Raw genomic sequence first — 18,204 nt, forward strand, 5'->3', positions numbered from 1 at the left:
ATATTGAAAATATTAAACGGCAAAAATTAAAAAAAAAATGCTTGTGTACAATTTTAGGTTCATTTTCCGTTATTTTTGTATTGATTTTAATTTAGAAAATATTGTAGGGGCTAAATAATACCTTTTGTTTAGGCTCAACTTTAGGTTTTTTCTCTGGTGCCGGAGCCGCGATTGACGGTTCCTCCTCGCTTTCTACTTCTTGTTCGCTTTTAACACTTTCCGATACCGAGGCACGTTTTGACTAGATAAAGTCATAAAATGTAAGTATATAAGTCATTATATTTGTATTAAAATATTCAATGTATAAATGTAAAATAAGTGTGTGTAATGTAATGATTACCTTGGGAGTGTCATCCTGTTTAGGTTTTTTATCAAGAGGCGTCGGTGAAATCTTTTCATATTTCTCCAAAACCGGTCTCTCGTAATCATCGACGAACTCCATCACTTCCTACATTCAAATACAGTTTAGCACGTCCAAAGGTTAACACGACACACACAAAATATAAAATGAGTTACATCATTGGAACATAATCAAAAATATACATAATGTACAGAATATTTGGAATAGTACCTGACCGTCGATCCAAGATTGCTAACTATACTAAAAACAAATAATCAACATAAAATAACAACGACAATATTTATAACATAGTTTCATTTAAATTACCACTAGAAGCTTTATACAAAACTTGCCTAATAAAACCAAACAAAAATTACTTACATCAGCTTCCTTCTTTGAAACAACCTTCTTTTTGACGACCTTTTTCTTTTCTTCAGTCTTTTTGGGTTCCTCAGGCTTTGGTTCTTCTTTAGGCTTAACTGGCTTTAATTTTGGTATGCCCTCAATTTTAGCTTCTACTTGCTCTTTTTCTTCCTTCTTTTTCTCGATCTTTTCTAGAAGAGCCTTTTTCTCTTCTTCTGTCTTGGCTGTTTTCTTTTCAAGAACCTTTTTAGTTTCTTGGATTTCTATTTCAGCCTTTTTGGTCTCTTCCACTTTAGCTTCAATTTTAATTTCCTCTTTCTTGGAGACTTTCTTTACAGCTTCTTTCTTTTCCTCAATGTGATTCTCTTCGATTACAGACATCTCCTCTTCGGATTCCATAACAGTTTTTTCTTCCTCCTCTTCTTCCTCCTTCTTCTTTTTCTGTTTGTTTTGAAATAACAAAGGAAAGAGTTACAAAAATGCAAAAAAAACGTATTTTTTTTTGCATTTTTTTTACATCGTTAAAAATTACGAAATGGCCTAGATGTTAAAAATTCAGTTTCACGTTCAGATGGTGCCAGGCATGCACCGCCTTTTTTAAATTTATGCAGGTTTTATACGATAATTGTTATTTGTATTACGGTGAAGGAGAACATTGCAAGGAAACCTACACAGTGGAGAGTTTAAAACATAAGTTGTCAAGGGCATGTGACACAATTTAAATTTATATGTTCTATTATTTTACGTACCTTTTCTTCGACAATTGTTAAGTCGGCGCTGGATTCATCTTCTCCAAATTCGTTCTTAATAACAACTCTATAATTAGCTACATGTTTAGTTGTCACTTTTCTTATGATAAGTCTTGCGTTTGTTCCATCGAAAGATGTGTTGATTTCAGACGAATCCCGGATTACAGTAGAGTTCTTGTACCAAGTACATCTACATGACTGGTCCGATGTTTTAAGGACTGCCACAAATTCAGCTTCCTCGTTTTCTTTTTTGGCCTATAATATATTAATAATTATTTAAATCCTATCAGCATGTTCCCTATTGAGACATATAGTATGTCTTCACCAAATATTTTATATTTCTTAAAATATTTAGTTTCAATTAAAACTCGTTACTTACCAAGCTTCTGAAGTGTTTTATAATCTGGGGTTTGTCGCCCTTTTCTTCAGGAATTTCAGTAATTTCGACGACCTGTGATGTCGCTTCACCTTTTTCGTTCTTAGCAACGAGTTTGTAAGAACCTTTGTCGGTTTGTGAGATGTTAGAGATTTCGAGTTTTACTGCGAACTCACCCTAAAAATAGTTAAGTTATAATTAATATTTTATGATGTTTTAAAGAAATACTTAAATAAAAATACTCCTCCACAAAAACAAGAATATAATGTAATTTTTACTTTTACTTACTTCTCTTACTGGTTCAATAAGCACAGTATGTCTTGAATCCTCTCTGACGGCTGAGGATTCTTTGAACCATGTGCAAGAAGGTGCAAATTTACTTAATACTTTACATTCAACAATTACAGTCTTCTTCTTAACTATCTTAATGATCTTTGGTTTCTCTTTGATAACTGGAATGACTGTAATAAAAGTGTCATTATTAATAATAAGTTCAATAATAAAACAAAAAAGAATCTTGGTAATTTAATATGAAACTTACTTTCAATATTGAGCGTAAGATTTGCATTGAGCTCTCCAAGTTCATTTTTAATGTTACACTTATACAATCCGGAGTCTTCAATACCAGGATCAATTAGTTCTAGTATGATGGTGTAAATATCTTCTTTTACTTCGACCCTGGTCTTAATTTTCGACGAGTCCCTAATTTCTTTACCCTCGTGGTACCATACGATCGTTGGCTTGGGATTTGCTTTTACTTTGCAACCCATGATTACTAATTTACCGTTATCTTTCGACTGAATCGTAGGCTTTTCAACAAATGTTGGTCCCTCGCCTTCTGGTTCTGGTTCAGCCTCAATGTTCAAGTTAAGATTAGCGTTGCTCTCTCCAAATTCATTTTTGACGTGACAGCGGTAAGCGCCACCATCCGCTCCCGTCGGATTTGATAAGAGCAACACCAATTCGTAAACGTCTTCGCTAATAACACTTGATTTCAGTTCTATTTTACTACTAGCCTTAATAACGGTCGTGCCTCTGTACCACGTGACAACAGCCGCCGGCTTCGCTTTACAGACACAACGCATCGTAATGAGTGTGCCATCTTCGTTGGGAATGATTCTGGGTTTCTCAATGAATGACGGAGCGAAACCATTTTCATCATCCCCACCTACAGGAAGTAATATGCTTGTTATTGATCGATAATAACATTTATGAGATTCATGCAGCTCCAAAGCTTAAAGCTACCATGCGGATGCTACTGTATGCGTACGTTTATATTTTTATTCAAACGACATTACCTTGGAAGTTGAGAGCAATATTTGCATTACTCTCACCAAACACGTTGAAGGCGTTACACCTATAATTTCCACCGTCCTCCATAGTCGGACTTAAAATTTCAAGTGTCAAATTGTAAGTGTCCTTTCCAACTGCTTTCCTGGACATTTTCATTTTGACACCGTCCCTAATTTCTTTATCCCCGTGAAACCATGTAATATCAGGAAGTGGATGTGCTTCTAATATACATTCCATTACTAAAATATCTCCCTCTTGCCTTATTGTAGGCTTTTTGGGAAAACGAGGTGCTTTACCGTCAGGAATTCTGTTTGAAAAATAAAATGTTTAATAATTTTGTTAAATAAAAGGTTTTAAAATTTGAAAACAATTATTTACTTATGAGAAATATTTACTTGGGTTTGTCTCCACTTTGGAAATTTAGGTTTATTTTTGCTACGCCTTCACCATGTTTATTTTTCGCTACAGCCCTGTATTCTCCTTTGTCCGAATTCTCTACGCCTATAATTTCTAGTCGCGCCATGTGATATAATGTTTGGTCCTCTTCTAATGTGATTTTATATCGACTACTTTCTTTTATTAATGTTTTGCCATGGTACCTGCATATCACATGCGTTATATTAGTATTCAGTGTGTAATAAAAACGCATTTTGTACTCTATGCTTCCATTTAGGTATAATTAGTATAATCTTACCATGAAACGGTTGGTTTCGGTTTGCCAACACATCGACATTCAAATGTGATTTTGGTACCATCATCCGATTGCCTGGTGACCGGTCTCTCCGTAAACGTCGGTTTGATAAAGTCTTCAGGCACGGGCGCTTCGTCGCCTATACCATCAATTTACTTATTAATACCAATTAATATAATACTGTCGTTTGCATGAATGGTTGCAGCCATTTTCCTTTTCTATGATATTTAAGATGTTTTCTTTTAAAGTCGTGTACGGATTAATAATACGCAGCCAAATTTGAGTTTAAAAAGAGTTAATCGAGGAATGTATAAGAAGTAGTTAACACTATCGAATAAATACATAAATATGTAAATTGAAAGATTATAATTTTTTGTACCTAAATCTACAATAAACCTCACGCACGCATTACAGTTGCTGGTGTTACATTATTATTAGTAGTGCGTACGCTAAAGCAAGGATACTGCGATATATCTAACTACCACAATATAAATTCTAGTACATGTGAATGTTAATAGAAGCTTCATAGCGGGGGCGAGTCAAACATGGTAATAATGAAAGTATAAAAGATAAAATAAAGTTATATTTTGTGATACATTTTAAAAATTGTGAAAATAAAATTGTTAATTTAATATTTTAATTTGATAGTGAATATGGTGCAAGTGTATATGTGTGTGTGTGTTGTATAATAGTGCTTATATATCGTGACTCAATTAACAAAAGAAAACATCTTAAAGAACATCATGTTAAACCCTAAGTTAAACATAAAAATTAAAGTGTAGTGTAGAGTAACAGGTATTTAAAAGAAATTAGTGAATGGTAACAAAAGCTTAGCTGCAACATATAAATTTACCATGAACGCATGTATGAAAACAAATTTGGAAAATGATTAGGTACACACTATTAAAACGATGGTAAGCATTTTAAATATCTCCAGGAATGCTAGTAACAAATTATATCGAGTATTGTTTGTAATTGATTATGTACGTTGTTTAGTGAATCTATTTATGAACGTGATCACAACAATATTTAAATTCAATTTAATATTTTCATTTTATTACGACATCTTTTTAATAAAAAGAACAAAGGATCAAATGGCAAATACATCAGAATAATGTCCGTAATAAACCCGTAATGAGTTTACGTGACACACTTTTGAAAACAGTGTGGAAAATTTTCAAACACAAAACCACACGATAATTTAATTTACAATTAAAGCAGGAAGAAATAAGCTCGCGAAACATTCTTTCGGATTTGCCAGATGATCTTAAGTTCTTTAAATCTAAGACAGTCGAAAGGACACCACTCATAACTATTACAAGTGTCAATGAACTCACTGTCGAAGTTTAAGCTGATGGTGGCGTTGCTCTCGCCGAGCTCGTTCTTAGCCGTCACCCGGTACTTGCCAGCGTCCTCTACAGTCACGTTGTTGATCTCTAAGGATGCGTAGTAGGACTTGCCATCCTTGCTGACTGTCAACTGTGGAATTTAAAATTGTTTGCTATAAATTTATTTACATCTTCATTGCATTTGCATTTGTAGAAATATGAAACAAGTAATAAAATTTTAATTTATGTGAATGTTCCAATAATTTACTAAATATGTACTAATAAGCCCAGTGCTTATTTGATAAAGTATGAAAACAATAATTAAATTATAATTATTGCAAATAAAAAGTATAATATATATCATCCTGTATAGCATACTTTCTATATGATTCTATGTATGAATAGACGTAGGTCGCCAGCCAACATCTGCCTGTGATTCAAGCCAACAATATTGGGGTCAAGGCCATCTCTAAGTACTTTTAAAATAGCAATGTTAGTAATCATCATTTTAGTTCTAATAATACATCTATATTCTACTTTTGGCTATTTGCAATTTTGAGTAATATGACACAACATAAATAGAATTATGGGTAAGGAGAGTTTATTTTGTTTATAAGGAGATTATATAATACTGTTAGCTAAAGAGGTTTGTTCGACATTACTGATAATACTGTTAGAAATGAATCTCTAGGTTATTGAAGTTATTGAAAGATTAGCATGCTTTTTAAAGTGGACATGGTTCGTATAAGAATACGAACCGATATTACAGCAATTGTTAATTTGAAACGCTTATCTAATGTTTAATTATCTTATTGTTTATTTTATAAAACTTTACAATTACTCTTTATTATACATAAAAGGCAAGAGATGCTGTAGATGACATAGACACACAACAACTCTGAACAGAAACTGAACATGGGTCAGCACAAGTATATTGATTATTGGATATTACCTTATGCCTAGGTCCAGGTTTGACTTCATTGTTGCTATGGAACCACGCCACGCTGGGCAACGGGTCGGCTTCGATGCGGCACTCGAAGATCAGCCGCTTGCCATCATCCTCTTGTCTGATGGCGGGTTTGCGCGCGAACGTTGGCGCTTTTCCGTCCACTTGTCTGGAATTCACAATTTTGATAGTTAGTGACACCGTCAATATTTTTTTGAAACTATATCGTACTACAGCTCCAAAAAACATCCATGTGGGTAGAACATAATTATAGCACGGATTAATATGAAACGTAGAATTAATGAGTTCTGGAATATAGTCCTTAGAAAAATTGGAAGAAAGCTAAACAGAATAATTTCCTCGTATTCTCATGATCATTATAATTAGGATTGAATAAATCAATCATCAACGTAATCGAAGAATTTTTTATGGTTCAAGTGCGGCATCGCATGTATTTTTAATATAGATTAATGGTCTTATTTAAGTATTTGAAATATCATTTAACATTTCCCAAATTCTTTCAAGTTATAGTTATTCAGATTTATATCAGTTATTCAGATTTTCAATATTTTACACACATAATTTGCGGATTTATCGAGGCATCACGTATTTCATTCGAGGTTTTATACTCTACTAACAAAAGTGACTTGAAGGTGAAGGTTGAAGAACCCTTTGTGGTTCAACTTCGGCGGCACCACCGCTACACCTATTAATGCCTCATAATAGCAGTGTTAAACTATGCTGTGTTCTGGATTGAGGAGTGTGGTAAGGGACACATACTTTTCCAAGGCGTTTCAACTAAGTTCGCGGGGGTCTTCTGTGGCCGACCTCAGGTAGGAATATCTAATCCTATCTGGGGGTTGATTACAGATGTCCATGGGTAGCTGTAGCCACTTACCATCAGGTGAACGGCATGCTCGTATGCTACTCCTATATTATAAAAAAATGAACCTCAGTATTAGTTATATGAATTTTTGCCGTTTTTTAGCACTTCGTTTAAGTCCTATTGTGAAATAACAATTTTTTACACCTTAGTTTCAATCCGTAAAACATCAGAAATACTCAAATATAACACTAACATTTACGTGAACCGGTGAATATAAAGTAAAATAAACTTACTTTTGTTTTTCCTCGTCAGCGGCTGAAAAATAAAAATCACAATTAGTAACAAGAACTTCAATAGATTTTGTGGAATTGTGGAAGGAAAATTCATATGGATACAATCAAAAAATAGATTGCTCTGAAATAAAAGCAACGCTCAATGTTTATAACTTCTAATAACACCAACCAGACGTAAACATAGGAAATCACAAGCTGGTGATGATTCCAGAAATAAATCCAGGTGGTGTTCCAGATTTATTCTAGACTATAACTGTTAAACTCTTGGAAATTCATTCGATTTTGTAAAGAATCATATTTCATGCTCGAACTGTTTTCAGTATTTTTATTTATGAACTCGTTTCTGACGCCAGTTCTATATTTACCGGGAGTGAAGAAACTCAAGAATTTATAAGAGTAGTATCATTTTACCGGCACTTTTAAAAGATTTGTATGAAACATTATATAAGACTTTCAAAAACTTTAATAATAATATGGTTACAATAAAAGGACTATTTGAAACAGAATTTCAAATTGAATGACGACTTATCTTACATTTGACAATCGATTGCCAAGTCCGTTAGTTATCGCTAGTTTACATATGATATGATATATTATAAGTTATCGTAAAAATCGATGATAATTATCATCAAAATAAGTATATAGAAACGCAAACTTTTAAAGACTGACATGGTCAATTCATATCATCGCCATATATTTGGAAGTAAAATCAGTTTACCAATTGTGAAAATTGGTACTGGACCAGGAAACATTTTACGGGCTAACACATTATCCCTTTTTGAAATAGTAAGAATGTAAATAATAAATATATTTATATATGTCTTCTTATACATACTTTCTTTGGGTATATACTAATATTTGCATAATATTTTAAAACGCACAAGAAATCCCTTGACGAAACTTTTTAAAAGACATCCAGGAACATCCCAATTGCAACATTAATAATTATGCGGACAAAAATGTTTTTGGATACATTTTATCTAAAAGTTGACGTATTCAGTGTAAAAATGAGGAAAATATCTACGGTAAATAATTTCACTTTAATTTAAACAGTATTTTCGTAGATAACTTCAAATATCTTTCAAATACATTCAGATGTTAAAATGAATATAATATTCAGAAGATAAACGTTTTGCGACGGCTCACATCTATTTGATTTCTAAGAAATCTACAGTCGGTTGTTCTCATTTCGTCATGTGATGTTAAATTTTCTTATTTATAGAATGCGAAACTGAAGGAAATACGGTGAGTTTGTTTCATACGTTACATATTCAAATTATTTCTGGATATTCTTTAACATGTTCACACTTCATAAATATGACAAGTTATCCGTCATAATATTGTGAGAGTTTCACTTGAAAATATTGTACATTGAATGAAATAATGTGAGAGAGGTTGTTATATTATGGGACTTGTATTTAGAATAAAACTAAAAGCTAGTTATTAAAAACGAAGATGAATAGACATATCTAATTAGAAATATAATAAACAACTGGTACAATTGGTAAGTATTCTCTTGACAATAGCTAATATATTTAGTGCAGCAATATAAACGCTGTATCGGTTATCGAATAAATCACAGGCCTGTATCTAAACAAATACAGGTCTGTGGAATAAATAAAAATGAGTGCTTAATTGGCGCAATAAAAGTCCGTCCGTTCTATTTGGGTGTCCCCGCCGAAATTTTATATAGATACATCTGACAAGATTTGCCGAAAGAATCCACGGGGACGCTGGGTAACTGACATCGGCTCGGTAAATAACCTCTATACTACACCAATCTTTAGCTAGGAGTTTATTGAGAAGGAGCATGTTTAAATTGCAAGAAATATTGCAGTCATTTCTTTGTCTGCGGGGAGCAATATAATAACAACCAACTACAGCATTTAAGGGCGAAAATTTGTTTTCTGGCTCTGCACCTTGCCACCACCAAAACAAATATATTGTGAACAGCTGTGATTCCGTGCATTTAGGTTGACATAATGATAAGTTGGGGCACGTCAGTTCATTCCCGTGATTTTCGTTTTCGGTCAATATATTACTGAACGTGCGAATCGGTTAAACATTGCCAACAACCGATCTCTTGGCGTCGGTCACGCGTGGGTAACAACAGTAAATTTAGGTATTTTTTCTGTTGTCAAGTATTTTCGTGCGTGACTAACGGTGTTATTTGTGGGAATTTTTATTACACATGTATTGAGTTACGTATTTAGACCAAACGCCAAAGTTTGGCCAAGTTTTATGTTCTAAGACACTATGAGCAATAGACGTGTCAGTCCGATGACATTTTGAGAATAATTTTAAATACAAGAGCAACTGCAGTATCGAACGCTGCTATATTGTGATTTGATGGTGAAAGACGTCCACGAGCAGCATTACTACTTATTTTCTATATCTACTGTATGATGCTAAAAGACAAGACTACAAAGATGGGCATAGTCTATTTATTACTCCAAAATTATAAAAAGTATCATAGCGTATCAATGGAATTAAACAGAGAACCGTATTTGTCCATCAATTGGCTATTGCATATTGGCTACTAGGAAGCCTCCTTACAAAGGAGGATTTTCCGTAACACAATGACTGAGCTTGTTGGTGACTGTAGTAGGTTAATAAATTAAGACTCAACTAGCATCTCCTACAACAATCCCTAAGCTACCCTCTATGTCTTAGAAATAAAAGTTTGATACTGTTCTAAGCTAACAAATATGGAGATACTCACGGCTAAAGTTAAGATTGATGGAGGCGGCCACCTCGCCCATCTTATTCTTAGCTTTCACTTTGTAAAGCCCCGCATCGTTCTCGACCACGTCGTCAAGCTCCAGCACCACCAGGAACTTATTGTTGGCGAGGCTCTGGATCCTGGAGAGTAAAGAAATCACTTAAGTTGGTGAAATTTTTAATGGTTGGTAGTTGGTTGGTATTATTGTTCAGATTTTCATTGGTAAAAATTAATATAATAATTTATACGTGGTTAAACCGCGTGGGTAATATTGCTTCAATTATTGCTAGTCCATGTTAATTCCATGGTATTCTGGTTGTAGATACTCGTACGTACGTACTCAACGTGAGTATATATTTAAAAAATGTTTTCACTCAAACGGTATTACTCAAAATTAGCAACGCATCTTTAATTAAATTCAGATAAACATATTGTTATGTTAAGATTTCGTCAGAATAAGTTACGTCTTTTTAATATACTTATAGAAGGAGACTTGTGTTTTCAATATTTTCAAATTTCAATAAAGCAAGCTCTGTTATGTATGTATGTACGAGTAATCATCTTTCATTAAGGAATTCGAGACAATTTAACGTGCGATAAAATATAGGCACATACAAGACAGAAATTGGAAGATAAAAAAATCTTAAACAGATTTTTGTTTCACAAATAAAGTAGTTTTCTACGTAGTAATAAGTATCCTGTTAATTAATTACCGCCTACTTAAGTATATTGTTAATATTTCGAAACACCGGATACATTGTGTAACAGAAAATGAAATGAAAACTTGCTCGCCGGATGTAACCGTCAAAACTAAGAGAAAATTTATTACTCCTGACAATTTACAAGAGAGAAAAATATACATTGCAAAACATTTACGCTTATGATATTTTCGCTTCATTTGTGAGATCTTTCAGTTACACTACAATTTTTATCAGATATGAACAGTTTTTTCGAATGATATATTGACCTAGAAAGCTTGCCTCGTAATCGAAAACTATTTTTGGTCTCTAACAATCCTATGACAAACTGCATGGAAGAATAGTCCATGCTGGTTTCCTTTGCGGAGAATTTTCGACGGCTAGAAACTGTTTGTTCTCGAATCTGTTTGTTCTCATTCTAGGTATTTGTTATCTTCGAGCGTGTAGATGCCGACTATGGCACAACATAAGAAAAAATAAGAATTTTCCCGTGGTGAAAACGATTTTTAAAGCCATCAATTCTGAACGAGTAACTCTAAGTAAATAAGTATCTACATAATGACTTTTCTTCCTGTAAATATAATAGTACGATATTTATTAATACATATTCTTTCTTTTTTCTGTGATATCTACTGTATAAAATTATTTACTTTTTTTTAATATATGAATATTTTTGCGGTTCGCCCTAACCAATATGATTAAAACGTACAAACCATAAAGTCACAGTATTTTTTTTATCAAAGATAATTACAGGAAAGAGGAAAAAAAGACTGAAAATTTACATTTACATTTAAAACTGTTTATCACAATAAAATTAATCGTAATATAGCACACTAAACTGTTGTAATATTGGCTTCGAAGTTTAATCTAGAGCGATTTTTTTTTCTAATATACTAATATACTTCTTAAACTATTTGAAATAATTTAGTTTATTTATTTATTTATGCACACACGATACAGATACAAGAAAAAACACATATAAAGAAATAGTATGTACAAAGGGTCTTTCTTTTATTTAATTTTGTACTCTGTGACAAATGTACAATAGGCAATATCGCAATCGCCTTTATGTGAAGTTCTAAATGTACTTCGTAATTAACTATCGCATTTAATGCAAAATTGATTGCATCTTTTAAATGTTCTTAACGCTTGACTTTTATATCTTCGAGTTTATTGCCAAGGTATTTAATCAGTGTAACATTTGCTAACAATACACTTCGTTTCAAATTGATTGTTTACATTAATTACTTCTCAATTGATATTTGTAACACATAGCGTCTTGCAGCTTTGCTTGTCAATTGTCAATGAATTCATTTAATCATTATTTCGAAACTTTGATCTGTTAGATAGATATAGAGTTCCCCAGGGTATTGCATTGGCACCGTTTTTGTACCAATGTCTATAAGAAGCGATGACCAATACTATATGACCCCTGAGCTAGTTTGCGATTGTGAGAGCAACTAAATAAATAGAAATACACTGAACGCTACAAATTTATACAAATAACGTAAGATATTAGTTTTGTAATGAATAAAAAATACGTAACTGTAGATATTTAGATCAAAATATTGAAAGGTGGGTATTTATTAAAAACATGTTTAACCCCTTAACACCTTATCAGAAAGTGCTTTTAATTAAGACAAATTAGCACTTAAAGATTTAAAGATTTTATTGAAACAGTAAACATTTTCACAATTCGTACTTATAAATAGAACTCTCTTACAATGGAAAGGTTTGCTGTGTCTATCATGCTATCAGGTTGTGTATATTGGTAACACCAATACATAATAATATAGCTTTGAAGAAAGATACCGTTAACTCATGTCTTGGATGAACTTGATCATTTTGATTTACGCCATTCACAAGCAAAAAAAGAATGACGTTTTTCTAGGTTGATACTATTCAATTTAAGACACTTAAGTGTATTAAATAGATATTACAAAATTTACGAATGAAACTATACAACTAGGTATAGGCTATTGGATACTGATGCAAACACTACACGTTCTATTTCTACTGTATGTCTATAAAGTTCATGACGATATTGATGTTTAAAATCAAAACAATTATTTTTATAAACTCTGTTGGACTCATTCTAGCATTATTTATTTTCCTCTCACGCTTCCACTGAATTTGAATCATCGACGTATTGAAGGCGTTTCAAAGAAATCAGTTCACAAAACATTTATTTATACAGTACCCAAAATAAACTGTCTATCATTGTAAATCTATTGCTATATCTATGCCCACTAATCTATTTTCTGTCTAACTATCAATCAATTATCACCGTTGTTAACGATTGATTCGTTGATTTAAATGTATTTTTATTTCGAACCGAATCAAAATCTATTTATGAAAAAATACCAAAAACGGACATTTAAATTGACTTTGCTTACTTAGACAGTAATTTGGTGATAAAGACAAAGCAGTAAATAATTTTCAAGCATTATATAGTAATAAGTAAGAAATCAATAAAATTGAATCAATAGAAGTAGAGACGTAGAGAAATCAATTACATACAAATAAAATAATGAGTTAAAGAGACCAAGCACTAGCCGACCCATTTCAGAAGTAAATATAGAAAGCTAATAAAAGTAAAATCGTCCTTAATCGTTAATTACCTGAGATAATAACAAAGAGTTGCCAAGTGTGTCAGCTAAACGAGTTTGGCTCATGAGTGCATCAAAGGGAATACATGACCATCAAGGCAAACAAATCGTAAAGTTTCAAGGTAATTTTCCCGAACGTTGACCTAATCTACTATAGTCGCTAGATTTTATATACAGGTATTATCTTACTTATCTGATGTGGGTAGTACGGTAAATGAACCAACTTTCCATCGGTATGATAAATAGCAGAATTGAATTACTCGTACCATTAATCGGAAATAGAGATTATTACTTACATAAATATTTTTGGAGATGAAACCTTAAATATGTGATTCTTGGGATTAGTTTTACTTCGTTCGTTTACGTAAGTAAAAAGATAAACTCAAAAAATATCTATATCTTTAGTACATCGAATTTATCTGACAATATATCGAATCTAAAATCTTTGGAAGTCAAATCAGTTTGAAAATCATTGCACGAGAAAATCTATCAAGGGATCACATGAACTTGTTCCTGATATCCATTTTGAGTAATCCATGACTTTACTTAAAACCACAATCTATATTCATTGCCTAGCAATGTGCTTAACTGGATCTAACCCAAAAACCTCAATGTTAAATCGATGAGTATGCAAAAAACAGTCACAAACTCACTTGAACTTGGTCCTGTTATCCTCTTTGAGCAGTTCATCGCTACGGAACCAGGATATCTCCGGCTTAGGCGCGGCAAGAAGCTGGCACTCGAACACCAGCTTGTTGCCATCGTCCTCCTGGCGTAGCTGCGGCTTCTGAGTGAAGCTCGGGGCTAAGTCATCCGTCACCCCCATCGTGCTAGCTGTTGGTCATCACTGGTTACAGCAACTGCTGCTTGAACTGATGAGCCCTGGGGAAGACATACAAAATTAATACGGATCTTTAGAAATTATTTTATTCAAGAAGTAAAGATGTTTTCTGGCTATAAATATGAAAGTATCTCATGTGCCTTATATAAATAATTGATAATGTAGCTGAGTTCGCGTACCGATCCTGTAGTAGTTTAAGAAAAAATATTGTAACTGACAATTTGTAAGTGCCACCGTAGGCCTATACGAAATAAATATATTTCATTTCATTTCTATTTGCACTTAGATATAGTGTAATTGCATCAAGCGCAATTGCAGGGTTTTAAGGTGGACCTTATTACACCCTTTAAATACAGAGGAAATCTACGTTGGTGATCACGCATAAGGTAGTAAACACTTTGGGGTAGTAAACACTCTACTTTTCTAAGATCTAAATGAGGCATAATAGAGGAAGGCTGTTTTTATAGAAACTTTAATTGGTCTTGATTCTAATGCAGAAGAATAGCAGAATCATGCAGTATTTTCATAAACATAATAATCAAGTACCGAGTACTCATATTTTTAAATCAATGACTGCAAATTTGTGGTTACGTATGTTATGCAAGTAAACAATGTAATCGAAATATTTTTTCTTCAATTCGCTTCAGTTTTAAACTTCACGCTTATTTGTAAGTTTTTTAGTAAACAATTATTGTTAAGGGCATGCAAAGACAAAAATACAAACACCGAATACCCAGAATATATATGAATTTATTCAAATTTTTTATTATATTTTCCATTGTTGCTAAAGCATGTACGAAGTGAAGTAATGATTCTCTAAATCTACATAATCTGTCTATCATCTGTTGTCGTAAGGGAGACATACTTTTCCGAGGCGTTTCAACTTGGTCCGACCTTAGTCTATGGCCGACCTCAGGAAGAACTCTAATCTTATCAGGGGTAACAGGTATTCATGGGCGACAATATCCACTCCCCTTAGGTGAACTACATGATCGTTTGCTAATTCTACCTTTTAAAAGAATGTTTAAAAACTTAAAGCATAATGGAGATTCAAAATTTGAACTTTCAATTCAGTGCAAAAAAATCTACGTTACTCTAACTTTTTTATATAATATCAGCTGTTGACTGTATAGCTACTATTAATACAGAAATACTTAATGTTAAAATTGTTTACAACCTGTTTATATCGATCGAAGCTTAGCCTGTGGTATTGTAACATAAACATTAGCAAATTCCTTCTCTATCAAACAATCAAAATCTTGGCTGACTTCCAACGAAAATCTTATAGCTACTGACTGAGAAATAATAAGATTATTCAAGAAAAGTCTCGCACCTCTTATTTTCTAAAGGTAGCTCATAGTTCGCATGTACACATTTCAAGAACAAAAATCTGTGATGACCTGAAGTCCTATTAACGGTCGGTTACAAAATGTTCTTCATCAGTGGCCACTCAACTTTAATGGTTTGGTTTGCCTCTTTGTTCAAACGGACAACAAAAATCAAATGTGTATTTAACTTCCTTAATAAAAAATAAAAGTTTAAGTCCTTTAGTTCCAGTAAGATTGTTCTATGTAAAGGCGTTCATTCATCATCAGCGAAATTCATCATCATCAACCCATCTTCGTTCCTTTGTTGGACATGTGTCTCTTATCAAAGTGGTAAATATTCAGGCCACAGTCAGCCATGCTGTCCTATAACGAATTGGTAGACTTTACACATCTTTGATCAGTAGTTTTACTCATAGGTTCATTTTTATTTATTATCCTACTTCTTCCCGTGGAAAAAAGGTAATTCAATTTTAATAAAATTTAAGGATGCTCTAAAAATTATAATATCTGGTGCTTCTTACGTCGATCCAAATGTCGACAAAGATAATTGTAAAAATAAAAAGGTTCCATAGATATTTTTTTATGTCAACTATTTTACTACATAGTGCACCTGAACTAATAATGATAATGAGCAGGGTAGGATCAAGACACATGTCGCGTCACTAGATACAGCGTCACTGGGTACTAATAGACTTATCATTTTTCGAAGATGGCAAAAGACCTCATGGCATGGCTCGATTGCGGAAGTTGCGGAATGTGTATGTGCGTGTGTAGATTCATTAAATAACAATAATAATATAAGAACGATATTTTTTAGTAGAAGAAGTATCAACGTATTATTATTCAACCGTTGAACGAGACGTAGATGAAAGTTTTATTTGGTCCAGATGTCCATGGAGCAGCATATGGAATACGACTGCATTGATAACTTAAATCCAAAAAGCTTGTCCTTACCGTTCTTATATCGATAATATTAATTATTTTTGTGTACATATCAATGAAAAGGCAAACCTAAAAAAATGAAAACGAATATAACAGACAATTTTTCGAAAGTCTCAAATGAAAAATTTCTAAATCTACCATAGGCCATGTTTTAAGGACTTAGCCAACCTAACGTTGTTAATATCTAGAAGTCTTTCATAATAAAAGTTTATCAAGCCTTGGTCCAAAACCTTCAAAATTTTGATTTCAATTAAGGCCTTAAACTTTAAACCAAATTGTACAATGAACAAGCATTATGTCCGTGATCTGGAAGGTCACGCATACCTTTCCAAATTTTATTATGTGTTATCCGATCATCCACCATAAAGTAATCAAAGCTCTACCGATAACTCATAAGTGACTTGGAGTACTTTGGAGTACGAAATCAATCTTGGCCAAAGCTCCGGTTCACGCGAGTGACTCACGCGCACTGCGGTCAGCGCCATCTACACGGCAAGGTGAAGTGTATACGTGTGGGTGTCCAGTGTTAAAATTTTCACAAGTGTAAACGAAACGTCTTGATCTATTTCTGTAATGCTGAAGGCCTCGCGAGACGTTTTGGAACTAACAGACTCAACTTCTTTCCATTTTATAACTTCCGACGGTTACCTAATATTATCGATTGGATTATTTCTGATTTTATTGCCCCACTTTGAATGTCGAGTTTGCTCAGGAAATAATATAATTTTATCAATCATCCTATATTTCTTACGATTTGATAAATCGACTTCGCTTAATATATTCTCTTCATCTGTCCTCTTTAATACATTGACTTCGTTTAACTTAATAAAATATTATTATGGTCTGTTGTAAAATACTGAAGAAATTAAAATTTTAAATCAGCAACTTCCATAAAATTTTTACACACTTTTTTCCAAAATTTAAAATTTATTCTAATCGACATCCTTTAAAAACATGCAATACGTACCTATTGAATCGGTAAAAATCCAACAGGGTATCACAAAGCACTTAAGTCAAAACACAAACACAACCAAGTCTTCTCAAACGGGGGTCCGTGTTCGAGAAATCGACGAAGGTAAAGCAAAAGTGGATTCGAGAAATCGGGCGGATTCGCCGGCGGCGGGACGCGTCGGATCGTTTTCGAAATCGTAACTAAACTATGAAAATGTTGGCGATCCGCCGAGGCGGGCTGGGAATGCGCGTGGGCTGCTGCAGCCGGTTGGATAACGGCCCGTCACACTGACGTAGCCACTGCAGAGGTGTTTTCCTTCGAAGATAGAAAATGATCTAAGCTATCAACCCCTGAGCAACAATGATCGCCGTGACTCAATTCCTGTCGAATGCAATTTCTTTCATATCTTTGCTTCATGCTGATTAAAGCGTGGTTGAAATAATCGATACTACGCTGTGATTACATAGGTTATAGAGTTCATCGCCCTTATCTGATAAGCTTTATGCGAAAGACACTAATGATCCAATTGTTTATTACGCATGCATTTTTGTTGTTACTTAAATTATTTTTCTTCGTACCTTAATATTACTGGGATTATTTTGATATATGGAATTAATCATCAAACGCACATTTTGAACGATTGCGATTATAAAATCCCTGACATATTTTACTCCTACCAATTAGTCACCTATCTTAGGTTGTTTAACCGAAAAAAATGTCTACACTCTACATATCACTTTTAATGAAAAAGATAATTTATAAAGTGTCATTACGAATTACTATCCTGAAGACTAGGCAAAACTAGGAAAGAGAAATGTTAATAGTATTACAGGAAACCTCTTATACTCTTACTTTTTTCAAATATTTTTGTGCCGTTAAATCAAGTGATAAATAAAAAGCCCAGCTT

The 18,204-nt window shown here is 33.3% G+C and overlaps 1 protein-coding gene across 1 annotated transcript in view; it reads right to left on the minus strand.

The window, feature by feature from the left end:
- bent (projectin protein bent) overlaps positions 1 to 17,507 on the minus strand; it is a 120,958-nt gene extending 103,451 nt beyond the window's left edge. Inside the window, exons 1-16 of the mRNA XM_073090012.1 lie at positions 17,313 to 17,507; positions 13,888 to 14,116; positions 9,928 to 10,067; positions 7,206 to 7,227; positions 6,093 to 6,255; positions 5,150 to 5,291; positions 3,816 to 3,951; positions 3,517 to 3,720; positions 3,127 to 3,428; positions 2,370 to 2,996; positions 2,117 to 2,289; positions 1,832 to 2,005; positions 1,453 to 1,707; positions 722 to 1,144; positions 341 to 448; positions 122 to 241 (exon numbers count right to left, since the gene is read on the minus strand). Of these exons, the coding sequence (XP_072946113.1) occupies positions 122 to 241; positions 341 to 448; positions 722 to 1,144; positions 1,453 to 1,707; positions 1,832 to 2,005; positions 2,117 to 2,289; positions 2,370 to 2,996; positions 3,127 to 3,428; positions 3,517 to 3,720; positions 3,816 to 3,951; positions 5,150 to 5,291; positions 6,093 to 6,255; positions 7,206 to 7,227; positions 9,928 to 10,067; positions 13,888 to 14,060 (3,162 nt within the window). The 5' untranslated portion in view covers positions 14,061 to 14,116; positions 17,313 to 17,507. The remainder of the gene's footprint in view (positions 1 to 121; positions 242 to 340; positions 449 to 721; positions 1,145 to 1,452; positions 1,708 to 1,831; positions 2,006 to 2,116; positions 2,290 to 2,369; positions 2,997 to 3,126; positions 3,429 to 3,516; positions 3,721 to 3,815; positions 3,952 to 5,149; positions 5,292 to 6,092; positions 6,256 to 7,205; positions 7,228 to 9,927; positions 10,068 to 13,887; positions 14,117 to 17,312) is intronic.
- Between the last annotated feature and the right edge of the window lie 697 nt (positions 17,508 to 18,204).

The sequence above is a fragment of the Epargyreus clarus genome, unplaced genomic scaffold, assembly GCF_041222505.1.
Source record: "Epargyreus clarus isolate Ecla_fem2 unplaced genomic scaffold, WU_Ecla_fem_2.2 ptg000031l, whole genome shotgun sequence".
Lineage (NCBI taxonomy): Eukaryota > Metazoa > Arthropoda > Insecta > Lepidoptera > Hesperiidae > Epargyreus > Epargyreus clarus.